Source organism: Trachemys scripta, chromosome 2, assembly GCF_013100865.1.
Source record: "Trachemys scripta elegans isolate TJP31775 chromosome 2, CAS_Tse_1.0, whole genome shotgun sequence".
Lineage (NCBI taxonomy): Eukaryota > Metazoa > Chordata > Testudines > Emydidae > Trachemys > Trachemys scripta.
Genome location: NC_048299.1, coordinates 57,302,385 through 57,330,032, shown reverse-complemented (window position 1 = coordinate 57,330,032; position 27,648 = coordinate 57,302,385). Strand labels below are relative to the sequence as shown.

Below are 27,648 nucleotides of genomic sequence, written 5' to 3'. Positions count from 1 at the left end.
TCTAGACGCTTCCCAGGTGGAGGGCAGGGCTTTTCATCCACCTCTCCGGGAGCAGTAGCCAGGCTGATGGCCAAATCCTTCCATGGCCCTCGCCCTGTCTCCGCCGGGGGCTGGGTGGCCCCAACTGTGGCGCTCAGGGCGGGAAGGTTCCACAGCGCGGAAGGGGTAACGCGGTGCCCTCAATCTGTGGCCCCAGTGGCAGGGCCGGTCCCCCCCTCCCCGCAATCAACGGGGGCCCGAGCCGGCCCCCCAGGAGTGGGGTTACCAGCGCCTCGCAGCCGCCCTGCGGCGAGCAGGGCTCGGGGGCGGGCCCAGCGTAGCCCGCGCGTCGCCCCCGGGCGGAGCAGGCGGCGGCGGCTGTAGCTGGGCCCCGCGCCCGCCCTGCCCCCCGCACGTCCGGGGGAAGCCGCGCTCTGCGGCCCAACGTCGGCGGCGCAGTAGCTCCTGGGCTGGGGCGGCGGCGGCGCGTCCCGGGCGTGGGGGGGCGCAGCAGGATGGCAGCGGTGACCCAGTGCAAGGTGAGGCGGCCCCGGGCGCGCCTAGAGCCCCCCGCCCGCAGCGCGCCGGCTCCGCAGGGAGCGGGCCTGGGGCAGCTGGGCGCCAAGTGCCGCCCGTGCGGAGGCGTCCCCGCCAGCTGCACGCATCTGCCCGGGGAGCGGGTGGCGCCGGTGGCAGGGCATTGCAGCGCGCCTCTTGCCCCGCTGAGCCAGACCCCCACCCTCCTATCCAGCAGCGACCGCCTGTGGTTGTTCTCCACCACGTGGAGCCTGTCCTGCAAAGGGAGCTCGCTCGGCTGCCTCTGCGGGGCTTCTTACCCAGCGCTGGGGCCAGACCTAGCAGCCGCCTCCTCCTCGGTCTGCTTTCGTCCCTTTCCTCCTCCCTGGCCCCTCTGCGCATTGCCAAGGGGGTAGCCCTTGGTGTTCTGATTAATGGGGAGGGTGATGCGTTGGGGAAGGGGGGGGGGGGTTCATTGCTCCGTTGGCCTGGCTTTGCTGGCAGACTTGGTCCCTCTATTGTTTACAAGTCTGCCTGGCTCTCAGGTTGGCTCTTAAAAGGCAGTTGATTAACCCTGGTTCTCAGAAAGAAGTTCTCAAAAGTTTCAAATAATGAATCGGTTGCTTGGTGTTGCTGGGAATTATTTCCCAGTGTCTTTGTGGGGCTGCTTTTCCTCCTGCAGTTCTCTACACAGTTGACGTGCCAAGTTTGGCTTCCCTTTTTATATATTTTCCACTAATTTAGTGTGAATCTATTTCTTACATCTTAGATTTGGAATAAAACTTGGGGACGTGATTGTGGGCATTTGGAAACCAGCAATCAGACTAGCTGGCAGGGGGCTGGCAACGCCACGCCCCTCGTTTCCTCCTGTTGCATGATAAACAGGGACGGAGTGTTAAAATTCAAAATCCAGGTTTTTGAAGCTATATTTAAGTGGACACTACTGCGTTTTAAAAAATTAAAAAGTTCCCTCACTTGTGATACTGTGATCTTGTATTAAAAACTAAACACTAAAAATATAATTAATTTGTTGTGTTTTTTGTCAAAGCTGAGTGCAAAATACCATTAGGAAAAATAAAGTAGTGTTACTGTTATTTGTAGTTAGCATAAAAACAAAAAGAAAATCTATCTTTGTTCTCCAGTACTCCAGGAAATTAATACAAAAATTCTGTTTTTAAAACATATCTTAATATTAGATTTTGTATCTTTTTAACCAAATCTTAAAATGTTTGGCCTAACCTATTTGTGAGTTTCTTTTTATTGTTTTTTAAAGGGCCATCTTTAAAAAAAAAAAAAAAAAGTCTTAGGGCGTCTCGCACACATTTCAATAGTGATAGTTCTTTTGCTTCTGTCCTCTTCTTATTTTGTTAAAAATGTTAGTTTTTAGACCCCAGTCCTATAAACACGCATGTGAGTAACATCAAGGATGTGTGTAAATGTTTGCAAGATTGGGGCCTTTAGGGTTTAGTTTTACATGTGTGAGTAGTCTTCTTAAACTTCACATGCAAAGAGTAGTTAAAGGGACACTCAGGCACATAAATAAGTCGTTGCTGATCAGGAGGAATTCCTTCCTTATCCTGGATCTTGGCCTTCACATTTTCTATAGTATCAGAAGGCTCAACCTCGAGGGTGATGGTTTTCCCAGTCAGGGTCTTCACTGTCAGGCACATAAAGTTACTTATGAAAGTGTTTGCAGGATCAGGCTTAATACATGTGGTGACTTTCCAAGAATGTACCAGTGTATCATAATTTCACTGAGGGAAGATTAGTGAATCTATTAAGCTTAAGGGAAAGCAGCTTTACATGGTGGGCAGTTGAACACAAACTAGAGCACTTATTAAACATTTCAGAAGCAGAAAGATGTTAAATTAGTACATGGTCTTCCATACAAATACATTAGGAACCTGAGGTCTGTTCCTGGCTCAGCCCCGTCAACTTTACCTGATCCCCAACTCTTCTCCATCTGAAAGTGAGGATAACAATATTGGGGAATATTGCAAGGCTATTGGTGCTTGTAAAGTTCTTTGAGATCATTTGACTGAAGGCATTTTATGGAAGAGCAAAGTATTAATGCCTAATACTACAAAGAGATGGCATTATTGCCCCCAGTCATGTTTTTACTCAAGGGACAATAGATATATATAAATATAACATTAGTTTGTTTTTTTAAGGGGAAGTGGAGGGGGAGAGAATGACAATCTTTTCTAATCTTCCTCTTGTTTATTGCGGCACTTTCGGGTGGTGATTTGTTTGTTTTATTGACAGGGCAAAAGGGACTGCAGTCCTGCACTCCTTCCTTTTCCTTATTTCTCTGGAGCTCTATCAGTGGGTTTGTTTCCTGCTGAGCCACATGGAGCCAGCGCCTTCAGGAGTTCAGATGTATTTCAGGCTTCCTTGTCTCTCTGAATCATCATTTAGTCCAGGGGTCAGCAACCTTTCAGAAGTGGTGTGCCGAGTCTTCATTTATTCACTCTAATTTAAGGTTTTGCATGCCAGTAATACATTTTAACATTTTTAAAAGGTCTCTTTCTAGAAGTCTATAATATATAACTAAACTCTTGTTGTATGTAAAGTAAATAAGGTTTTTAAAATGTTTAAGAAGCCTCATTTAAAATTAAATTAAAATGCAGAACCCCCCGGACCGGTGGCCAGGACCTGGGCAGTGTGAGTGCCATTGAAAATCAGCTCGTGTGCTGCCTTTGACACGCGTGCCATAGGTTGCCTACCCCTGATTCAGTCTATCGACTATGTGAGCTCCTTAAAAAACACAGTGAAGGTCAAAGGTTATAAACACAAACTAGTTTGGTGACTTACACTGCTACCTCGATATAATGGGACCTGATCTAACACGAATTCGGATATAACGCGATAAAGCAGTGCTCCGGGGAGGCGGGGCTGCGCACTCCGGTGGATCAAAGCAAGTTCAATATAACATGGTTTCACCTATAACGTGGTAAGATTTTTTGGCTCTCAAGGACAGCGTTCTATCGAGGTAGAGGTGTAGTTATGTGGCCCCATTTTAGCCAATTGCTAGCCAACTATTCTGAGTCACAAGACCTGCTTTGTTTATTTATATTGTTTGGTAACCGAAAGGCCTAATTTAAACGTATCTGTAGAGTGTGTACGGCTATACAAGTGTACCCCAGTTTTACAGATGTCTCTGGAGGCATCCAAAGCTTTCTTAAAATTGGAGTTTTATAAAAACATGTGTCAGTTTTTATAGAAGTTTAATCTACAGGACCAAATATGCGTTTCAGGTATCACAGAGATTCATATATTTGGAGTTTGTAAAATTGACATTGACTTACAGAATTCAAGTTAATATCACCAGAAAATACCATCTGTGGCCCCCGGCCTGCAAGTGACTCCAGGCAGGTGGACTCAGGTGCCTGCCTGAAGCTCCATTGAAGTCCATGACTCTACAGTGCCAACTAGCACAATTGGGGTCTATTTTTTTCTATACTGTGTTAGTTTACCTAGTAGTCAACTTAGTGGTGCAATGGTACTGTGCAAGTCTGCTGTCTGGAAAGCTGGGATTTAGAAGTAGATTAGAGCCCTCAGATGAGAGGATGTTGCTCTTGTTTTAGGCAAAATTAAATCAGAAATGACCAGCTTCTGAGTGTGTATCAATGAAAAATTAGGTATTGTGGGGAAGAGCTAATAGGAGAAATGGGAAAGAATTTGACGTATGGTCACACTATATATGCTGTTCTCATATTCATAATGTTAGCAATCTTTTAGGAAAGCATCTCTATGGATTGCAGGTTCACACCACCTATGAAAAGGCAATTGTTCAATCTTATTCCTGTGACTTACAATGTGTGGGTAGACTGCTGTGCCCCTGCTGAGCCCCATTGACTTCTGGAGGGCTCCATGTAGGTGGAACAGTCTGCCCACATTCTAAATTGCAGGATTAGGGCTTTAGTTCCTGATAATAAAGGCTGGTTGGTTGTGATGATAAACAATGGGGAAAGTTATGGCTTCGTGATGATGGAAAATGCTTTTTGTAGGTCTGGGGTTGAAAGAGTCATAGCACACAATGTTGTAAATAAGTTGCTTGTCATAAGACTTCATGAGAAGTCAAATACTCCTTATTTTAAAATAAAATAGCTTAACTCAATTTAATTACTAATTAAAAACCACTTAGAAACCCATACTCCAGTCTAGACACATGTAGAGCCAAATTTGCTAAAAATTAATGGAAGAGTCTTCTTCAATAATAGGTTGGCAATAAAGATCATTGCTTTTCATGAAAAATCCAAAAATTCACAATATACCACAGTGGGGATAACCTCTCTTCCTCTCGGGTGGTATTTAAGTATTCCAAAAGTCTTAATGTTGTGTGATCTCTCAGGTATACCTGCTTTTTCTCCACTTCTCCCAAAGCACTTTCGTGCATTCTTCCATGACACTTCTTGTGCCTGGAATACTCCATCCCCAAACTATTTCATAAAGCCCCTTCAATATAGCCAACTTATGCTTCCGAAGAGAAACTGTGAACAGATATCAGGTTGGTAAATGGTCAAGGACTTCTGCTATCTTCCTTCTGATATCTATATCTATCTATCTATCTATATATATTTTAAACTAATTTATCTACTTGTTTACGTAGCTAATGTGAATGTGTGTAATCACGTGATTCCTAGCATTGTCGCTCTCCTCTTTCCCATCTTCCTTCCATTTTTTTTATTGCCACTTGTTATTACAATATGTCTTAAATTAGCTCTTGATTCTACAATCGTATTCATCTTTATGGATCTGATTGTAGGAGCAAGCCTTGGAATGTAAATAGTACATGGCAAGGAATTCTCTTGCTGTAGTTTTGTTCAGTACCTAGCCCAATGGGCTATGATCCTGACTGGGGCCTCTGTGTGTTACTGGAATACAAATAGCTATTGTAAGCCTTGAAGTAGGTCTGTGCTCAGAAGTTACACTGTGAAAATCTGTTTTTGATGCAGCTTCTGCTCAGAGTGGGTCAAATTCTGCTGGCTTTGCTCATGCAGTTAGGCCTGTTGATGTACATAGGGTTGTTGCAAATAAGGACTTGTCTACATGCACAGCTGCACCAATTTAAAGTGTGATTTTTAACTTGATTTAGTTAAATTGGTGCAAAAGAATGTGTGTATACACATTTTGGTCTAAACCAAGCTTATTTTGGTTTAACTAAAGTTGATTAAGAAGCAATTTTGGCTAATTTCATTTTAGCTTAATTCTTAAACTGAAATAGGAGTGTTCGCACACAAGTTTGCTGAGGTTTAATTAATGGTTTAGTTGACCCATGTGCGTAGACAAGACCTAACATTAGCAGTCTTCAGTCCCATGTGTCTTTCCAGTTGTATCTGTTTAGTTAAAGGGACATTATTTTCTAAAGAAATGAGTTAAAAGTTGTTTCAGGTTTCAGCTCTCTAGTCTCCTATCCAGTTTTTGTGGCTTTATAAGTATATTTTTCTGTTTTTAATTCCTGTTGAATGAAAGACCTATGCAAATAACAGGGGAGACCTAGTGACTGTACAGTGTAAACAGGGAAATTGACTGTTCACACTGTAAGAGAGATAAGGTAGGTGAGGTAATATTTTTTATTGGATCAACTTCTGTTGGTGGAATAAGGTCATGAAGAAGAGCTCTGTGTAGCTCAAAAACTTGGTGGAAGGTGCAAAAGCAGTTGGTCCAACAAAAGATATTACCTCACCTACCTTGTCTCTCTCATATCCTGAGGCTAACATGACCACAGCAACACTATTCACAATATAAACAAACTGCAAAAATAGAGAAAAAGAACTTTCATTCAGTTACACCATAGTCATCTTATATATTACTTTTGTTTGTTGTTGAAAAGGATGCGAACAGTGGGAATGGTGATAGTAATGGAGATGATAATGATTGGTTGAAAAGTGTTGTTGGGTAACTTGTGCATATAATGGTAATAGTTGATAGTGCAGTAGAAATGTTTATTATCTTTTAGAATTTGTATCCACTGGAGTTCAGATATCAACAAACATACGTTGTGGGTGTCCCTTTAAATAGTCTCTATTCCTCCTAGCCTGGCAAAACCACAGAGCTGCAGAACAGTGAACTGTATTCTGTTCTGCCCTTTGCATCAACAAAGCTGCCTGCTAAATTCTGGTTCCAGAATCTTACTGCTGCTGCTGACGTCTAAAACAGAAATCACACCACCTGGTTATTTTTCTCTCTAACAATTCAGATGGAATTTGCACTGTTGGCAGTAAGGAAAATCTTGTTTTGACTTGCAGAGAGAGAAAATTTTATACACATTCTCCATCAATCACATATTGAATACCAAGATGGCACTTAAACTTTGTATTTTCTTATTGTGTTGAAATAGTAACATCTGTTTTAAGCTAGTTTTTGTGTGTGTATCTTCTCTGCCTTTGGTTACAATGGGAGCAGAATTATCAATTTGCATAATCAATTAAGTCAGATTCCCTGTATTACACCAATGCAACACCATCAATTTCACTGTCTCTATCTGGTATCTAATATGAGTGCACTTAGAGTGACTCTTGTACAAAGATATCAACATTCTTAAAAAAGGTCGATAAGATACTTCATTATCTCAAATTTAGAGATGAGGAAACTGAGACCTAGCAAAGCATTAGGTACCTGTGTGTCTTGGGATGCTTTTCAGGTGTCAGACCAAAGGCCAGGTATATTTACAGCTCAGTAAGTGTGATTATTCTGGAAAGGTTTTGATTGTATGCTCTTTGGGGCAGGGACTATTTTTTTACCTTAATTTGGAAAGCACTTGGGACATTTTAGATGCTCCTGCAATATAAATAAACATTTTAAGATGTACTATTAATGGAGATGGGCTGAGGAAGTGAAGTTCAGGTTTGGATTAGATTTAGGCTACTGTTCGTGTTCCAAGCCAAAATGTGCTATATTACCTGTGAAAGTCCATCATTTCAAAGGTTTTGGTTTGTTATAAGCTTTTCCTGGGTGTTCAACATTTGTTTTTTGTGTCACTCTAATGCTCTTGAAAGATATTTGCTCAGATCTCTGCTATGTCCCTGCAAATTTAATTTCGCTTTAACTGACGTGTTTTATGTTGGAATATTCAGTATAAATTCTCCTTGAGCATATTTGGAGCGTTATTTCCCTTTCCTCCCTCTGTTATTATTTTTTATACAGCATTCCAGTGTGAAAAGTTAGAAACTCTGTGAGGTGCTTCTATCCTGCAAGTACATTGAGTAGGCAGTTCTCGCTCAATTTTTTTAAATGTGTTTAGGGCAAACATGTTTTTGCTGTCTTTATGTTTTGTTTGCCAGAATTAAAAGAATAGGATCTAACATTGTAACAACTATTTAGCTGCTTGAATGCATTTTGATTGATCCTTAACAAGAGAATGAAGTGCATGGCTGTCAAAATTTTTCACAACTAATAGAGAGTGACACACCATACAAAAGACATTGGCACAGATTCATCTTTGGTGTAGCTCTGTTGCTATCAGTGCTGTGTTACATCAGGAATAAATTTGGCCTGCTATGTGAGTTCTAGGACTATTGGAAATAAATAAGCTAAATGATGAGAAATGTACAAAGATGTTTTAGTCTGTGCATTTTGTGCCTGCAGCACCAGAGCTGTGTATGTAGTGCTTGACGCACCCGATCCAGAATGTTGTGATGTTTATAAAATTGCTGAACACGGCCTTTGTATGGTGCTTAAAAAGTCTTTTTTTTTTTTTACAGTGAATGTATTTATTTTTCTTATAACTTACATTTACAGCTTTAAAAAAAAACCATGCTTGTGCAGCCTGAGACCAGCACATGCCCTACAGATCTGTCCATTTCTCCAAAACCCTCATGCTTTAAGAGCTGTTTGACTCTAGTCTTGCGTTGCTCATGCTTTTCAAGTCTGAGCAGGGAGCAGGGGCGTTGAGATTGAGACAGCTGTGTTGCACAGAGTATTTTCATAAAAGGGGGAGAACCAGCAGTTGATGCAGTTAAAATCTTTACTTAAAAACTAGCAAAGTTTAAAATAATCTTCAATTTCATCAAGGTCACCAATCCACTGTTTCCATCCCTTCTCTTTCCCAGCCCCAAATCATCTGCTCTTCCTTTAGAAATTGTGATATTTTCTTTTTGTTTTCAATCTGGATTTTTGATACAGTTGGAGCACAGAGTTTAAAAAAACAAACAGTTATGCACTGTGTGTAGACTGCAGAATAGTTAGTAAATCGCTGATGAACTGAACAGAATCTCTTAAAGGAGATGGACAGGAAAATGACAGCCCTTGGTGCCAGGAACATAACTTCTATGATGCACTAGCAGGGTGTCCTATGCAGACTCATTGACTATGTCCACCTTATATAAATCATGCCTTCTTTGCTTCTATTAAATTAAACCATTTAGCCGGAATGGGGACTCCTGAACATTTTAATGAGACTCTTGAAAATCAAAGGGAGGGGGTCACAAACTGAAAGTCTCTTTTGAAGTTCTGCAGCAAGTTACTTTAATCAGAGCCCCTCAGTATCTGAGAATGCATAGAGATCAAAAAAAGGTCCTCTACTGGGAAAGTATGTTTTTTTCCCTTTGTTCATAATCGGTAATTACACCCCCATAATGGCTCCTCTGGTGCAGATGCAGAAGTAATAGACGAAGAAGAAGAAATTAGTTAGGCATACAGTAATCGCAGCAGTGGCTAGCTCAGCTGTACAATAGCACAAGAACTAATGCAGTTGTTCCTGGAAGCAATTTATTCATAGCAACAAGGCTCACAGCTCCTTGTATGTTTTTCCATTAAGTCATTAAAATGTATAATGCTCCATTTTTAACCCTTTTCTGTTGAGTGAAGAATGAAATTTCTCCACAGCAAAGGAGTGGGATTCTGGCTGCCCATATTTGGGGATTGGGGAGAATTCCAGAATGCTAGTATGGCTAGTGCAGCTCCAGCTGAAGTGCATTAGTGAATTAGCTGAAGTGATTGAGCTGCTTTCTGTCTGCTAGCTTGGGCCAGTGGTTTCGTGACTGATTCTGATCTTGCTTAAACCAGTGTAAGTCAGGATTGAATCTATTTACATCTGTGGAGTTTTGCTGGCAAAAAAACAATATGAGATTAAAATTAGGCACGTAGATGTTCTTGTATTGTTACACACTTGCCAAGTGGAAGTTGGCCAGTAGCGTGATTGATTCTTACCACCCTCAATGTTTGGAAAATGGCAATTACCATTTGGAAAAACTTTGCTCTTGGCAAAGATGAAAGATTGAGAAAATCTGTATCATTTTGGGTTATTTAGAAACTTCTTATTTTTGTCTGCTAATGGAGATATGCAGAATGCCATGTGGCTATCTGAGTTCACACAGGGAGCATTCTCTTGTAACATAAAACCTTTTGAACTCTGTTTGAAGATCACATCCTTCCCATCAAACAGCTCTGGATCTCTCTCTTGCATTCTTGTGCTTTCATCAATTTCACTGGAACTTGCATGTGGGGAACCAGTTCAGAATATGCAAGATAGATCCATACACTGAATAAGAGAAGTTTGCCTAAAGTGTACACATTGCTCTGAGGATGTACTACCTGGTCACTGGTGAGCAGTTTGGGCACTTGAGTAGACACTGTTTAGCTGAGCATATCTTTCCTAAAGCATTCTGTCATTCAAGAAATGCTAAGCTTGAATCATGTATAAATTTGTGTTCTGAAGCACTAGGGTAAGCACAATGCAGAGCACCTTCTATCCTAGTTTGTACAGTTGGGCATATTCATTCAGTCAGGCAATATGCAAAAGCTCTAAATGGTATAGGTTTGAGAGCTGCCTTAAGACCTCCTTTGCCATCTCTGACCTGCCACCGTTAGTTAGGCTTATCCAGAATGTTAGAATGTAATGTCACAAAAGTGAAGCTCTGGGTGCTGATGGCAGAACTTTCTTAGCCTTTGGGCTGCGCCCCTGGAATTTGCTCCTTGTGTGAAAGTATGTATAAGCACAGACCTGGTCATTTTAAGAAGACCTGGAAGATGTCTTTGTCCAGAGCTTCCCAACTGATTAACTCATGGGTTCCTAGCTGACAAAGCTCTGGGCAGCATGCGTTTGGTTTGTCTTATTGAATGGCCCAAAATAAGCCTTGTGTGGTGATGAGTATCAAATGCATATTTTTAATTTTATTTTTAAAAACATTGCAAACAGTTGTTTATTATAACTATAAATATTGTTACAAAAAGGATAAACCCAACAATTGAAGTCTCTTTGCACAGACAGACCTTTCTGAAATGCCTGAAATCAGTGACAGTACTCATTTTTGAACAGTTTGCTGTCATTAGATTGCAGGTGGTAGTGAGTTTGAAGATATTACTTAAACCTTGCTCTAAAGATCAATATGGCATATTTCTGTGATTAAAATCTATAGCCTCAATCCTGCAGACACTTTTATGTATTGTGCTTATCTTTACTCCCATGAGCTGTCCCATTGAGTGAAGGTAAGCACATGCAGAAATGTCGGTAGGATTGGGGCCTGTATTTACACATTAAAGCAGTCTGCACAGCATCCTGTGGAGTTTGGCTTATTGAGATACAGTTCTGCTTCTATATAATGTATATTTGTATGTGAATAAGAGAGTGACAAATGAACAAGAGGCTGCTATTCCCATTAGAGCTTTTAGTAGATTATTATTGCAATGAGTGACTTTATCTTCTATCTCATTTTGAATTGAAAACAGATACCCAAGGAAGTGGCTGACATTTTTAATTCCCCCAGCGATGACGAGGATTTTCTTGGTTTTCGAGATGATGCTCCCATGCAAACCTTGTCATCAGAAGACAGCTCTGATAGTTTTGATTCATTGGAGTCAGCAAAAAAGGTAGGAACATTTTATCATAAACCCTAGTGTATTGGTTTGGAACAGTAAAACGTCTATGAATTTGTTTCAGGGCAGCGCTGACCTTAACTCTTAGCAGAAGTGGAAATCTATAATCCTTTTATTAGAAACAAAAAACTACTCACCTTTAATTTCTTTTAATTTGTAATGATCTTTGAAAAAGGGTCTTATATGAATGAAATCCATTCTCCTTTCTGCATTAGGAGGAGAGCCTAGGGTAAGTTTGGTATTCGTAACTTGCCCACATAGCATGTAGGCAAGAATTTTGGCCATTCAGTGATAGCCTACGCTGGAGAATGCGTTACAGCTCAGTAAAATGTGTCGTTATAAATCAGTTGCACGTCTGCAGTACTGAAGTGGGATTCCATTGTAACCTCACTATGACAGGTTGGATCACAGAAACCCCCTTGGGAACCTGATGTGCCAAGACTACTTCTGCGCCTGCTTTCCTCCCCTGACAGCTTAGGACTCCAGCACCCTGTCTTGTTGAGCCAGATACACCAGTCTATTCCAACACAGACCCAGGGTCTAAACCACATGCCCCAAAGCTGCAAACTTAACCTGAAAGCAGTTTACAGAGGTGTTCCTGTCTTTAGCACTCAGATGCCCAACTCCCAATGGGGTCTAAACCCCAAATAAATCTATTTTACCCTGTATAAAGCTTATACAGACCGATAGAGATGCACAGCTGTTTGCCCCCCTTTCTCCCCCCCCCCCCCGGTACTAATACATACTCTAGGTTAATTAATATTTAAAAAGTGATTTTATTAAATACAGAAAGTAGGATTTAAGTGGTTCCAAGTAGTAACAGACAGAACAAAGTGAATTACCAAGTAAAATAAAATAAAACACGCAAATCTAAGTCTAATACAGTAATAAAGCTGAGTACAGATAAAATCTCAGCCTGAGAGATGTTTCAATAAGTTTTTTTCACAGACTGGATGCCTTCCTAGTCTGGGCATAGTCCTTTCCCCTGGTACAGCCCTTGTTCCAGCTCAGGTGGTAGCTAGGGGATTTCTCATGATGGCTGCCTCATTTGTTCTGTTCCACCCATTTATATATCTTTTGCATAAGGCGGCAATCCTCTGTCCCTCTCTGGGTTCCCACCCTCTCCTTCTCAATGGAAAAGCACCAGGTTAAAGATGGATTCCAGTTCAGTTGACATGATCACATGTCACTGTAAGACTTCATTACTCACTTGCCAGCACACAAGTATACAGGAAGATTTACAGGTAAAACAGAGCCATCTGCAGTCAATTGTCCTGCTTGATGGGAGCCATCAAAATTCCAAACTACCATTAATGGCCCCTACTTTGCATAATTACAATAGGCCCTCAGAGTTATATTTCATATTTCTAGTTTCAGATACAAGAGTGATACATTTATACAAATAGGATGACCACACTCAGTAGATTATAAGCTTTGTAATGATACCTTACAAGAGACCTTTTGCATGAAGCATATTCCAGTTACATTATATTCAAACTCATTAGCATATTTTCATAAAATCATAGAGTGCAACGTCACACTCACTTTTTGAGTTGGCAGTTGGAAGTACTGGAGGTGGAAAGTGTGAGGAGAAGGACACTGGGAAGAGAGCAGGGAGCAAAGAAGAGAAACTGAGAGCGAAGTTTACTGCGCTTGACAGCGATGAACTTACATCTGTTTTTTAATGATAAGGGACAAAGCTAGCAAAGAGATTCAAGAAAGGGGGTGGCATAGCACACTGGAAGGAAGAAGTTGGCTTTTGTGTATTTTGGATAGACTGCAGGTGGAAGATGTGAGGAAAAGAGACAGAGTAATCAAAAAGATGACTAATGCTTGGACAAAGGTTTCAGTAGTGATGTTAATTATGAAAGAGCAGATTTTAATTATATTGAAGGGGAAGAAGCAACAGTACAGGGAAGTTTTGTATGAGAGGTAAATTTGAGATTTACCTAGGGAAGAACTATCCTATAATGAAAGAGCAAAAGGGTGGGAAGGGAAGAAAAGCTCTGCAGGGTGGAATTAGGCAGGAAGGGGCAAAGAAGTTGGGTTGGTCAATATAAATAGGGTCATATTTGTGCCTTAGTAGTTCACAGGGAGTTAGATACACAAATGCTATTATCAGTATAGAGTTTTGCATGTCTCTTCCCTTGTAGAGTTTCCTGAAAGTCTCTCCTGTAATCTCTTCCTTTGTGTCACTTAAACATTAGCTTAAACCCTAGCTATGTTGCTCAGGGCTGTGAAATATTTCACTCCCAGAGCACCGTAGTTGGGCAACCTAACCCCTAGTATAGGTGCAGCTAGGTCCATGGAAGAATTCATCTATTAACCTAGCTACCACCTCTTGAAGAGGAATTTTAACTACATAGATGGAAAATCCCTTCTGCCAACATAGAAAGCACCTATGTTACAGCACTACTGCGGTGGAACTGCACTGCTGCAGGTCTGCTGCTGTAGCACTTGTAGTGTAGACATAGCCTAGTTGCACTGGTTTCTCCTTGCTTGTTTTCTTCCTATGTAGTAAAATTACTGTTAAGGACACCTCTGTATAGGAAATGCCACACTTTACTGTTCTTGCACATCATTGGTCCCCGTTCCCTATTTTTCAGTCACTGTACAGAGCTAACAAACTGACAGTCTTTCTAGCCAGCGCTGTAAAGTTTTATCCAAGTACAGAGTGAACACAAACTTCAGTTCTTCTCAAAGAGAAATACAATTTCCCTTAAAGTTACTTCCCTTTTGTGTTTGGTCCTTTCTCAAGCAGCTGCACTGCAGCTATCAACAAAAGAACAAAGTAATTTTGCTCAGAGAAAACTCACTCCAATTACCCATAATAATTTGTAGGAGATGTTTTAAGTGTAAAGAAACAGTATATGCAATGATTTTTCCTCTATTCCCCTGCAAGTTTTTCCACTCATCTATTATATCTATTTTTCACCCGATATTATCTCAACATAAAGAAGTGTATAATTAACGTCGGGGATGGGAGGGAATTGAAGGAGAGAATAAAGATATTTAGCCAAGTGCAGTTGTATGAGAGGTCATTTCTGTATCTTGTGTGGGAGTTAAAAACATCCAAGGAAAACTGGGGAAGTAAACTGTCTCAAGTGAAGGATGCTGAGTTTCAAAAGGCAGGTGCGGTGTGATTGTGTGTACATCCCCTGCCCTGAGCTAGTCCTGTTTTTCAAGATAGCAATAATGACACATTGACAGATGCTCTGAAGCTTTTCTATATTGTTTCTTTTAAAATCTCCCTTCCTCATCATGGGACGTATATCGTTGCTTTTTTGTTATATGTATAGTAAACCCATTGTCTGTAAAGATGGTGTGCAAAGGGGAAAAATGGGCGTCAGCCCTTTTTTAAGTAGACGATATGCAAGCAAGACCCGAAAGGTGTTTGGGGGATCTTTTATTTATTTACTTACTTATTTGTGGAAAATATTTTTCTTTCCATTAGTCTTTAACATTAGCAATTTGCTTTCTGTCTAGCTTGGAAAACCCTGTGATGACTGGAGAGTTGTTAAAATGATACTGCAAGAGCAAAGAAAGAGAGTGGAAGTTGAGCAAAAGGGATTTTTTAGTTAGTTTGTTTAAAACTTTTAAATTTTGTTTTCACTTACTTAACTTCGGTGATGAACTGACTTTTTGGAGAGAGGGAACCTTTGCTGATTAAGCTCCCTCTTCCACCAAAGTGTGAAAGGTAACAATATACATCTTCTGAGACCCTGCAACACCAACAAACCCAGAGAAGACCAGAGTTGATATTTCTGAGGTTTAAAAAAAAAAAATCTATTTTTTTTTTTAAAGCAAATCCTTCTCAGGTCTGCTTTATGCACCATAATGAAGCAAAAAAGACACAAACTCAATTAAAAAAAATCCTCTACAGGTCATCTTTTAAAAAGATAGCAGAACTGGAGAGTATCTATATTCATTTGAAATAACTGATAGAGCTGAAATCCAGTGTGTCTTTTTCTTGTGACAGGTTTTGCATTTAACATTTTCACAGGAACATACCATCTGCTCAGTAACTCCTTAACATTAAGCATTTCCTAATTTGGATTGGAAAAGTTACATGAATGCTCTTTGTATGGCAAACTGTGTCCTACTGTTGTGATTTTCGTATGCTTGCTCAACAGGATGTTCGATTTCAATCCAAGTACCTGACTGAGGAACTGAGGAGAATTTTCACTGAAGACACTGATTCAGAAAGTGAAGTGTTTGAAGGCTTTGCTCCAAGTGACCTGGATGTAAACAATGCGAATGGAATGATGGTAAAGCTAGCATTTTCATTGTGTTCAGACATACAATACAGACTCCTCTCGCCCCTTTCTTCTTTCTTTGTGTAATCCTCTTGTTTTCATACAGCCGGTTGAAATTTATTTTGTTATTTAACAATGTCAAATGTTTGTGCTGAAGACAAATTTTCCTTAATATTTAATCTTTTATTAATGTATCATAAAAGCCAGAGATGGAAAATATCTACTAGTGCATGTAATGAAGTATCATCTGCTTAAGGGAAGGAGGATTGGTTACTGTTCACAGCGGATGAAATTCACTCTTGTGCAGAGGTCCAGCACAAAATCTATGCGTTACTTAAGTCCCACATCCTTACATAATTAGTGGGCATTGCACTGGTCTCTGCAAAAGGCAGAATTGCACTCACTGTGAACAGTTTTTTTTTTTTTTAATTGTTGGTTTAGCTAAATACAAGATGAAGTTTCCAGTTTTTCAGATTCTGATACTTAGTAATAGTCTATGCTAATAATGAGGATAAAAAGTGGCCTGTTCCCATGTGACAGCTGTCAGTATAACATATTAATTATCTCTGCTTTCAGTCAGTGGAGTCAGATTTGAGTGATGGAGAGAACAATAATTTATCTTTACTGGGTAGCGAGGAGGAGGAGGAAGAAGGGAAGGCTTCCCCCAAGAGAAGAAGCTTTGGCCTTCGTGTGGCATTTCAGTTCCCCACAAGAAAGTCTGCCAAGAAGAAGGTGCCTGAACCAACTTTTTCCAAGCTACACTTGGAAGACAATAACCCCCCTAAAACTCTCACAAGAGAGAAAAGCAGCAAGCGATGGAAGAAACTAGAGGGGTCTGCCTCAGAGTCTGAGGAGGATGTCAAAGAGACGCGTGAAGAAAGCTCCAGTGCTCTGCTTAAAAGAGCCATAAACATCAAAGAAAATAAAGCCATGGTAAGACAAAGCAGACAAAAGCCAGTACTCATTAAGGGCATGTCTTCACTACAGAGTTTACTGGGTGATTGGCATCCAAGTCTGAGCACTCAGGTTAGCTCTGCCTGGTTGTGAGCAGCCACACTGCAAAGCCACACTTGAGTTACTATGTCCACACTGGTGTTGCACTCTTTTGTATGTGTGTCACTAGGCCTTCTGGGAGGATATCCCATGGTTCTTGTACCACAGTAAACTGAGACACTCCCAGTGAACTGTGGGAGTACTTGTCTGTCCTGGGCTCACTGGGAGAATTGTGGGAAGGCATTGGAGTGGTTTAGTTTGTGTCCTTACTAGAAAGTGTGTGGGTTACCTGCCTGAGTGAAATTCTCACCTGAGTTCTAGCCTATATACCCTGAGCCTTGCCGGCTAGCTTGGGTTGAAAGTACCACAAAACTCAGGGCAGAGGCTTTTATGTATGGACGGGAGCAGGATTAGGGCGCAACAACTAAGTAAGGGTCCAGGTTAACTCTGTAGTGAAGACCCACCTTATAACCAGATCCTATCAAAAAGCATTGCCATCCATTAACTTTAAATGATCTATTGTGTCATTATACAACAGAGTTGCTAATTTACTACATTGGCTGAGAAACCTATTGCAGTTTACTAAATGGAAAAATAAGATAAAGCAATCAAGACTTTTGCATCTCTAAGTGTATGCTCACTTGTTTGAGAAGTGTAGTTTAGAGTTAAAACTTTCCTCTTATACTAATGTATTGTGTGTGAGGGGGACTATTACCTTCCTGCTCTTTGTCATGATGCCTTTGGGTATGCAGTCCAAGGTCCCATTGGCCTTTTCTGCTGCGATATTGTGATACAAACCCATATCTCATTTGGGTTCCCTGTTGCCCTTTCAACTTTACTGCTTCTCATGTTTCTGCTTTCCATTGGGCATGACTATTTGATTATTTTCCCCCAGGGCTACTGGCTTGTATCTTTCCAAGTAAAAGCTCATTTTATAGTTTCTTAAGCCTTGTCTACACTATGGGGGGAGATAGATCTAATTTATGCAACTTCAGCTACGTGAATAACATAGCTGAAGTCTACGTACTTAAATCTACTTACCGCGGGATCCACACTACGTGATGTCGACTAGAGACGCTCTCCTGTCGACTCCCTTTGCGCTTCTCATTCAGGTGGAGTACAGGAGTTAACAGGAGAGTGATCTCTGATCGATTTAGCGGGTCTTCACTAAACCTGCTAAATCGACCACTGATGCATCGATTGCTGCACATCGAACCCCTGGTAAATGAAACAAGAGTAAGGCCTTGTCTACTAATCTATCTAGATTCCTCTGTATAATTGTGCTGTCCTTACTGGTATTTACAGCTACTCCGAGTCCAGTATCTGTGTGAATTTCATTAACATCTTCTTTATTCTTGTCCAGTTCACTAATGAGGGTGTTAAATGTGACAGTTGTTAGATAATTAAAAGCATATTAGGTCATTACTGAGAAATGTCATGCACTCTTCATGCCACATGTGGTTCTGCCATGGTTGTCTCAGATGTTTGGTAGTCAAGAATCGCCACCATTTTCCCCATTTAAGGTCTTCCCCTCTTATGAAGCTCCCTAAAGCCAGCAGCTGTTGAAGCCCAGAATGTGAGTCCCTTCAGAGTAAGTCAATAGTATTTCAAAATGGCCAGCCAAGGTGATGTAGACAAGAGAGGCCCAGGTCCAGGGTCTCTCATATAGTACAAGTATAACAGAGTATTACTGCCACTTTGCTTAGGGTGCACCGTGCTGATGACATCACACTTGCCGTGCGGGGGGATGCTGACCAACAGGAGTCTTTTAGTACATTGTTTTGCAAAAGGGTGTGTTTATACTCATACACACAAAAAGCCTGATTACTATAGGCCAGCTCCAATCTGCTGTGTGGAATGAGGCAGTGTGGCCTCACTAATAGAGAACTCATGCTGGGGTATTGGATAAGGGAAGCTTCTGACTGTTTTCACTGGGTTCTGATAATGAATGACTAGGAGAAAATTCTGACCAGCCAACAAAAGTCACTGAGTCTATGGCTACGCGACAGAGCTTGCAGCCGCTCTGCGCCAACGGGAAAGATGTCTCCTGTTGACTTAGCTACCGCCGCTTGCTGGTGTAATTATATCAGTGGGAGGAGCTCTCCTGCCGACATAGCACTGTCGACATTGGCGCTTAGGTCAGTGTAATTTACATCGCTGAGGGGTCTGGTTTATTTATACCCCTGGGTGACATAACTTATACCGAAATAAGCTGTAGTGTGTACATAGCCTAAGTCCGCAATTTTGTATTATGAAAGTATGTGCCAAGATAGCCCACAAGAAACCTCTTATAATCCCCCGATGCAGTTACGTCCACTCTTGTTGTCAAGGGATTAGCTTTCCCATGTTAACTGCAAATTTCAGTCATTATTGGTCATGGATACTGTTACCTCGGTATAGCACACTTCTTTAGAGACACATTTGACAGCGTTGGATGTGATTTTAGCTGCACGACTTCAGTATAAATCAATGGGAGTCATGGTGCTAAAACCTGCTGTAGAGCTTTGAACATTTAGGGGTAGAGGTTTAAATGAAGTGTTTTAAAGAGTGGTTACTTACACTGGGATTTAATGTATTTGAAATAACTCAGAATGTGTGTGAAAACAGAGCATGGTAAGGACTGATTAGGTTAAATATTTGCAAGTTTGCAGTGAGACTTCAATAGGGTATTTTTATTAATTTCAGCTTGCCCAGTTGTTAGCGGAACTGAATTCTATACCTGAACTGTTTCCAGTGAAAACAGCCACCTCAACTCCTTCTGTAAGTTTCAGTATTTGGTTAAATATAATATATATATTGTTGCTGAACGAATGAAATGTGTGTCTTCTGATGAATATTTTTATCCTTTTTTTTTTTGTAATTTTATTTGTATTGACTTGATATTAGTTATATATTATGTAAAAAGGCAGGGCTAGGCTACCAAGATATACAGATAAAGAAACAGCTCAAATTATGCAATGTATATTAAAAAAAAACCAGACCTAAAATTAGGCACTGCCTCATTAACTTAGACCCAGAGATGCTCATGAGACACTAGACAGACGTATATATTTGAGAATGATGGTTGGACGGCAAATAGGATCTTGTAGCTAGAAAGCTAAAGAGAGTGAAGAAACTACTGTTTGTTTTCAGATCCTGTCTTTTTTTTGCTAATTTTCCTTTCTGTTAAAAGTCCGTTTTTCCATTAGAGCTGTGATGGGAAAGCTCAGTCCTGCATAATAGCAGGATGTTTCTGTGTTCTACCTCTGGAGCATCTCTTTTGTGGCTACAAGCATAGAAATCCCTAATTCTCTGTGATTACTGTGGGCTAATGTTAACTTTTCAAGGATTCCAAGTCCACGCATACTCCAGGAGGGCTGCACACCCATGTTCCTGACTTTGGGAAGTCCTTGTAAAATGTTGCCCTGATAATTAAGTCATTTGTGACCCAAATTATAAAATATGTGAAAGGCTGGCTCCTTGTTGGCTGCACTTCAATTATTTATTGTGATGTATTAAACCAACTTTAAATAAATCTCTGGATTCCAGTAATATGTATTCAGTATTTTTATTCTGGAAAGAACCTTAGGGATAGACTGTTGGAATGCCCCTATCCTTATGGCAACGTTCCCCTCTTGTAGGTATAGGCTCACTTCTTCATTTCTTTTTAAAGTAACAATTAGAGTATTGCAGCAAGTTCCGCATCTCGAGGTATAGGTAGTCCCATGCCCATATAATCTCTGGTAGTTTCCCATCCCAAACACACAACAGTGAGGCTGATGAGACAATTCTAATAGAAATGTTTTTTTTTTCTCCTCTAGAAACAGAAGAAAACCCCAAGGAGAACATTTTCTGAAGGCCAGATAGAGCGTCGTACAAACCCAACCAGAAATGCTCGTCCACCAGAGAAATTTGCCTTGGAAAACTTCACTGTGTCTGCGGCTAAATTTGCAGAACACTTTCATAATTACAGACAACAAAATCTCCTAATAAAGAAGAGACTCAGTGGGGTATTTGCCAGTTTAGTTTGTTTACTAACCTTTGTCTTTTGGAGATGTCACTCATGCTACTTTGAGCTGGCCAGCATACAGAGTGGGGACAAATGCAGCAGAAAGCTAACTAGCATTTAGAACCTTGGTGCTGGGATTAGAAGCAGGAGAAAAAAGGATCCTGGAGCCTCCCCCTTCCCTAGTCACCCAAGCTATTTCAGTATGTAACCCATCCCGTTTGAATGTGTATCAGATTAATATTTGTATTATTTAGTATTTGAAATCCAGTAGTGCCCACGGTGTGCTAGGTTGGAGGCAGGCTATGGAGTGGGGTGATAAGGAGGTGGGAGGGAATGGGAGGAGAAGTGAACAGTTTCACTCTCGGTGATAGCAGAGGAGTAGGGAGAGTGTTAGAAGGGAGCAGAAATCAAGGCTGAGCTTGTTGAACTTCAATTTAAGAATGGTAAGAAACTGTGTGGAGAGAGAGGAGGATGGAGGAGAACTTTAGAAGTCAGAATTTGCAAATAAGGAACAAAATATTTTTGGAGCCATGTGATTTACATTTTTGTTACATTTGTCCTCCTACCCCATCCCTCCTTTTGTCAGTCATATTCATGGGTCATGTCTGCTATTAAATGGTAAACTTTCTGTGGTAAGGATTATCTCTTGTTACGTCTGTGTGCCATGCTGAACCACAATAGGACTGTAATCCTGCTTGGGTCCTTTTGTGCGCTATCACAACATAAATATTAATGGCAACGACAGAGGTGGAAAATTAACACTTATAGGTGAGGGATGTGGCAGAAGGGAATGAGGAGAGAATGAATTTACAGGTGGATGTCCATGTGGCCATGATGCTCTCGAGGCATTCAGTAGATCAGGCATGCAGAAATAGAATGTTGGGGGTAAGCCAGGGTTGAGATTTGTTGGGGAGAGTTGCAAAAGAATCAGTGTTGGAGGAGAAAGTAGAGTCAATTTTATTAATCAACAAGAGAGGCGGGGGGAAATCAGGAGAGGGCTTAGGGAATCAGAGTAGTCCTAGACACTGATGGATTGGGAGATCATGATATGAAAAGGTGGGCAAAGTTGAAATAGAGATGCTGGTTGTAGAGGGAACTCAGTTACTGGAAAATCAGAGAGGGAATAGTGCTGAGGGAAGACAAAGTTGAGCGAGCGGCCATTTTGGAGAGCTGATATGATTTTGAAGGACAAACGAGATGAGAGCAAAGGCTAAGGGGTCAGATGGGACATCAGGGAAAGTTGAAACCTCTGGAGGACGGGGGTGGAAGGAGAAGCAGAAGGCGATCTTGGTGTATCAAAGTGAAGAAAAGGATGGTTGAGGAGTCGTCGATGGCTGGCAAATAAGTTACATGGAGAGGGAGTGTAGAGTCTCATGGGGAGCATCGCTCAAGAAAATGAAGGGGTGAACTGGATAAGGAGGAAGGTGCTGGACATGGCACCACCTTTCTTGAGGATGAGTCAGGGAGGGGAGAAAGAGGCTGCTGTGAGCGTAGCTGTGGAGGTTTCAGTGGGTGCTGGAGATGGAGGGGAAAGAGATTAAAAAGGTGGATGGTTGTGATCTTTTTCTGTGAAGGATGAAGCGGATAGATAGTATGGTTGATTGTCATTGGAGGAAAAAAGGGGAGGAGTTCGTTGGAGAAAGATACCAGATGTATGAAGGATGACAGATTTTCTCAGAGGAAGAGAAATGTGGTGGTAGGATAGAGATTTTGAGGGTTTTTGAAGGGATAGGGGAATGAGGAGGAGCTAGAGCTGGTGAGAGCAATAAAGGTTGGGTTGGTAGGAAGGATAGGGAGTTGGAGGTGACCACAGACCCTAGCTATATGTTCTGTTCTTATAGTCAGAGCATATTTGATCTAAAGGTAAAAACACATCACCCATCATAAGATAAAAGATGATGAGATAGTTTGTTTTGTAGGGTGACTGTGGAGCGCGCAAAAGGAGGAGGTCATCTAAATACTCATCTTACCGTCCTGTTGAAGATATTACTGATGAGGACTTGGAGAATATCGCAATTACAGTTAAAGATAAAATCTATGATAAAGTCCTGGTAGGTGCCTGTTTTTTCCTTTTGATTGCTTAGAGTGAGGGGCATAAGATGAAACTACTTCATTTCATGAAGTGAATTTAATGCTCATTGAAAAGTGCCAGAATAAGAGCCCTGGAGACTACAGAGCTGTGTTTATCTACTGTGATAGATATCTATGCTTAGCCATCTCTTGCTGTCTGCAAACAGGTGCCAGTTGTGGCCATGTTCTACTATTGTTACCTGTTGAGTGGGAACTATATTGAGACCACTAATTCACTTCCACCAAAGGGCTATTAGATGGAAGTGGACATAGCCATGAATGATCTGGGCGCAGTATAAGCCAGTGACCTAGAAGCAAATTGCTCCACATCTCATTTCTGTTCCCCTGTCTCCCTTGCCATAAATTACTCTGAAGTGTTATCATGCAAGAGGAGTGCTGAAACCTGGAAGAGAGAGGGTTATTCAAAAGGACATTAATACATGTCTGTGGCATATTGTTGCATAAGCAGAGTTATTCTTATAAACACCGACTTTGCCACCTTATCTGTGCACAGATTTAAAATGAACATGAGCCCCTCTGTTTTGGGGCTTGATGCTGTCACAGGGATCACTGCATGAAGATTATCTAATACACTGGAATTTTAGAATGGTGGATATTGAACTGCTGAGTGACTCTGTGGGTTCCTAGCATTTGCCATGGGTGGATTGGAACCAGAAATATAACATAGGGCTCATGTAGCACATTAGATTCCTAAGCCTTCAGGACAGGTTTACAAACATCTCTTTGTTTTGTAAAATACCTAGCGTACTTTTGAGCACTGTAGAAATAATCATGGTGGTGGAAGTTGTGTTTTTTCCTAATGTTTTATTAATCTAGTTGCCTCTGGTTCCCAAGGAGAAATTTTAGTGTTTTCCACCTCCAGCTGAGAGGTGTGTTAGAGAATTCCAACACCTGGAGTCAAGAAGTTCAACATGATGTGAAATGCTAAATTTTTACGTCTCTCTCCCCCTCCTTTCCAACTTTAGGGTAGTACGTGCCACCAGTGTCGGCAGAAGACAATGGATACCAAGACAGTCTGTCGTAATCAAGGGTGCGGGGGTGTGAGAGGACAGTTCTGTGGACCATGTCTTCGTAATCGATATGGTGAAGACGTGAAATCTGCACTTCTGGATCCAGTAAGTATCCAATTCTTTGGGTCAAAAAGATAGTATGATTATGGCTTTGTTAGCTTCACAATCATCACGACTTCCTTGGATTACATGAAATTGAAACATTCTGCCACATAAAAGCCTGAGTAGTGTGGCTGTGATTAGAGAGCAGGGCTTTTGGCCTGCTCTTAGTTGCTCTCAGGTGGGGGAAAGAAAACTCATGAGGCTTAGAAGATGAACGGGGACCTGATTCTCCCAAGTTCTTGTTTAGCTTTTTGCCTCCTTCCCCGATGCTTTCACTGGTCTGGTCTGCAATGCAAGCTACTTGTTTCAGATTCTAAACTTTAAACATTGGGAAGGAAAGAACCTCAAGAATTTAGGGTTGGGTCCCCTTTCTTTCCCTGAGCCCCTATCCTAGTCTCAGCAGAGTGCATAGACCCGTCATGTCCAAATCCATCCCCCTTCATGGAGTCTGGCTGCCTTGGCAATTCACATACAATTAACAGAATAAAACTCAGCCTAAGTTTCCTCTCCAAGCTTGCCTCTTCATTGCTCTTCCCTCTGAGACACTATCCTGGTTCCCACCTTCCAGCATGACAGAGCAGGCATTAACCCTGAGCCTAATAACAAAAAAGCCCAACATTTTTGTACAAGGTCTTAGGTCTGCCCCCTTGAAAATGGCCACCTTCATTTTTGTCTAATGCTCCTGAAGTAACATGTTGCAGGCAGCAGACCTCCTCTTCTTGCTCTAAGCCCCTGATTTTTAATGTCCTTTTTAAAAAATTATCATTTTTAAAATGTTTTTCCTTTGAGATTAACTGAATGTTGCGTGTGGTTCTTTCATACAGCCTCTGAGTTAGTGTCCAAACCCACCCCTTCCTGGAATTTGGCTTCACTGGTAACTTAAACATAAATCTTAACCTTGGGGTCCTGCCTGTGGACCTTCTCTGCCTTGTTATCTGGCTCAGAGACATTCCACCTCTCTTTGTATCCTGGTTGGAGCTGCTAATTGGACCAACCTTTCAACATGACTCAGCTATAGTTACCCTGAATCTTAATAATGGAGGTTTTTTATCACCTGATCCTAGGGTGCTGGAACAGAAAAGTCCTGCTTTTTATATTCCTGTTACAACACTAGGGAAATCAGTACTACTAGAATTTGTTGAGTGTGAGCTTTGAAAAATTCCAAGAATGGATATTCGTTTTTCTTCAATACTGCAATTTTTTTTTTATCAAAAGATTGATTAATATTATCCACTAAAGTATTTGTTTATGAATATACCTTTATTGTTACATAAAAGTGGCACTTCTGTTTTGGGTGGGTAATGGGGTTGGAGAAGACCGGTTTGCATCTAATACTTCTGTAGATAACTCCACCCCTATACCTTTCTCTCCTTGTCTGTAATTCAGGATTGGATTTGCCCTCCTTGTCGTGGTGTCTGTAACTGCAGTTACTGTCGCAAGCGTGATGGCCGCTGTGCCACAGGAATGCTCATCCACTTGGCAAAATTTTATGGTTATGACAATGTTAAAGAATATCTTGAAAGGTAAGATGATGATTACATAACTGCTTTAGAATTGAAATCCACACTTTTAAATGTGCTGCCTTATTTTTAAATGAAAACAACATTTTGAGAGCTGATTAGAACTAACTTTGTGGGGCGTTAACCCAGACCGAAGTCCATCACAAAATATTGAAACTTGCTAAAACATCTAAATCGGTACTTGTGACTTTCAGTCTGGGCCCACAGAAATTGATGGCAAAACTCCCCTTGACCTCATGTGGAATCTTGACAATCAACTTTACTGTGCAAATGAATAAGGCAATTGAACCAATATTTCATATTATAAGAGTTAGACTTAGATATTTATTTCTTGTTAAATTGATTCAATTTTTTGTGTGGTTCTGTGGAGCTGTGACCATCTGATATCAAAGCTTTAGTTAATGCTTTTGAAAGTATCAGATTCCCATAAAGTATAACATTTTTCTACCTGTTTTCTAGTTTACAAAAGCAACTGAGTGAAGACAATTGAGGATGCTGAGCACAGCTGCCTGACCTGCAGACAAGTTTTTTTTTTTTTTACTACAATGATGTTTATACAAGATAGAATTGTAGAATATAGCTTTGGAATTTTTTTTTTTACTGATTGGTCTTTACTAAAACATTTCCTGAGAAATCTTTGCATGAGGAATTTACATGCAGAACATTCTTTTATGCACCGACACCTGTATACAGAGCAGAACAGCACTTTTAAAACTTCAGTGGTTAATTTTCAGTCGGGCTACAGAATCAAGTAGGTGCTTAACTCCAAAGGCTGTGAAGGGAATTGTGTAGCACTAAAAATATAACGAGTCGGGGGAGATCTTAATAGTTTGCTTAGGCCAAAAAAGTATTATTACACATCTGAGTTTTCGAAAGCCTTCCTTTGTGTGCATGAGCAAATCGAGTAACTGCATGCCTCAGTTGGTGGGCAAAAGTAAAGTTTTGCCCCTGCAAAGATGGGCGGGAGTCCTTTTGAAAATTTTACTGAAATTCAGTTCACCATCCATCTGTTCCTCTTTTTCCCCTCAACCAGGAGAATTTGTAAGTGCAAGGGGTGTTTTGTGGAAACACTTTGTTTAGTTTATTTTTAAAAGGTAGTTGGTTCAGCAGTGCTGCACCTGCGGTCAGAGTGATATTGACCCTTTTAATTGTACAGTGCTAAGTACGTTTTTTTTAAAATAATTCCTCTGTGTCTGCTTAGCTAAAGGCAGGCTTTACAAACAACACTTTGTAAAAACCCATATTACTGCAGCCTCAGATTGTCAAAATTTGTGTAAAATATTGGATGTTTTAGAGATAATAAAGCATTTTCAATAGAGAAGTATTTTGTGTGTGTGTGTGGGGGGGGTCAGTATGAATATAGAGTTTAACCTGCCTCTCTGAGGGAAAATGTTGATTAACAGGTATAAATCTAGTTTATAGAGACAGACACAGGTGGAGGATTTGTACAACATTCATTAGAGCATCATATAACTCTTCACACTAGGGTGCATTGGGGCAAGATAAAGTGTACATAACAGCTGAACGTGAGAAAAACATTTATCTCCTTTTGACTACATGCTGTGTGACAACACATGACTGTCGGCTCACTATTAAATGGCCAAGAGTAAGGCTACTCCTGCAAGTACCCACTTAGCTGACCTCTCCTTGCTCTTCAGATTGAAAGTCCAAACCCATGTGGGCCCTCTGGTTTTAGTTTTATATACTGGACATTTATATATGTTTTTGGTTTCCTGTCGATCAATTGGAATAGCTCTTACAAAGATGACTGGCATTGCTGGAGTCAGATCCTTGAGCCGGGCTTCAGCTATAAGCCCTGACTGGATGTCCCATCGTGCTCCTGTATCAAAAACAGAGAGACAGTTCCAAATGGCACTCAAAATGGAAACTTGAATCATTTGTACATTGCAATGCTGCACTTAATAGTTGCTTAGTAGTAGATACCTTTCCTGAGAATAGAGCAGACGTGGCAAAACTGTAGGTAATCTGTGAGCCATGGTGCAGTTGCGCACACTGTATCTCATCACACAATTCTATCTTGAGCGTAGCTATTAGCATTCTATCCAGAACACTGCCTTTTAGATTAAATGACTGTGGTCTATTCTTATGGAAACATGTGATGCCACATACTTCTACAACTAGAAGAGGGCTGGATTCTCCTCTCACACTAATCTAAATGGATGTACTCGGCGTACAACCATAAAAAACCCACAGCTGTGACTCCCAGGTCATGGGCTCAGGCTGCAGAGCTTAACACAGCAGTGTAGACACTTGGGCTGAAGCCTGGGCTCTAAAACTTTCCCTTCTCTCAGGGCTTCAGAACCCCAGCGCCAGCCTGAGCCCAAATGGCTACACTAGCCCTACAGTCCAAGCCA

At 41.0% G+C, this 27,648-nt stretch overlaps 2 protein-coding genes across 2 annotated transcripts in view; one reads left to right on the top strand and one right to left on the bottom strand.

The window, feature by feature from the left end:
• Positions 1-370: 370 nt before the first annotated feature.
• CDCA7L (cell division cycle associated 7 like) lies at positions 371-26,594 on the top strand. The gene is made up of 10 exons (XM_034760597.1): positions 371-518; positions 11,167-11,307; positions 15,447-15,581; positions 16,146-16,502; positions 19,248-19,322; positions 20,363-20,551; positions 22,470-22,601; positions 23,607-23,756; positions 25,140-25,276; positions 25,733-26,594. The coding sequence occupies exons 1-10, from the start codon at positions 495-497 to the stop codon at positions 25,761-25,763; spliced, it is 1,371 nt and encodes a 456-aa protein (XP_034616488.1). The 5' UTR covers positions 371-494; the 3' UTR covers positions 25,764-26,594.
• Positions 25,862-27,648, bottom strand: part of DNAH11 (dynein axonemal heavy chain 11) — a 294,982-nt gene continuing 293,195 nt past the window's right edge. Inside the window, exon 81 of the mRNA XM_034759480.1 lies at positions 25,862-27,113. Coding sequence (XP_034615371.1) covers positions 26,866-27,113 — 248 coding nt within the window. The 3' untranslated portion in view covers positions 25,862-26,865. The remainder of the gene's footprint in view (positions 27,114-27,648) is intronic.

What these genes read in the sequence shown, in the direction of transcription:
- CDCA7L (XM_034760597.1), top strand. Translation starts at nt 495, where the DNA reads ATGGCAGCGGTGACCCAGTGCAAG. An exon ending in TAAAGAAGAGACTCAGTGGG is followed by an intron (nt 20,552 to 22,469) that starts GTATTTGCCAGT and finishes TTTGTTTTGTAG; the next exon opens with GGTGACTGTGGAGCGCGCAA. An exon ending in AATCTGCACTTCTGGATCCA is followed by an intron (nt 23,757 to 25,139) that starts GTAAGTATCCAA and finishes TCTGTAATTCAG; the next exon opens with GATTGGATTTGCCCTCCTTG.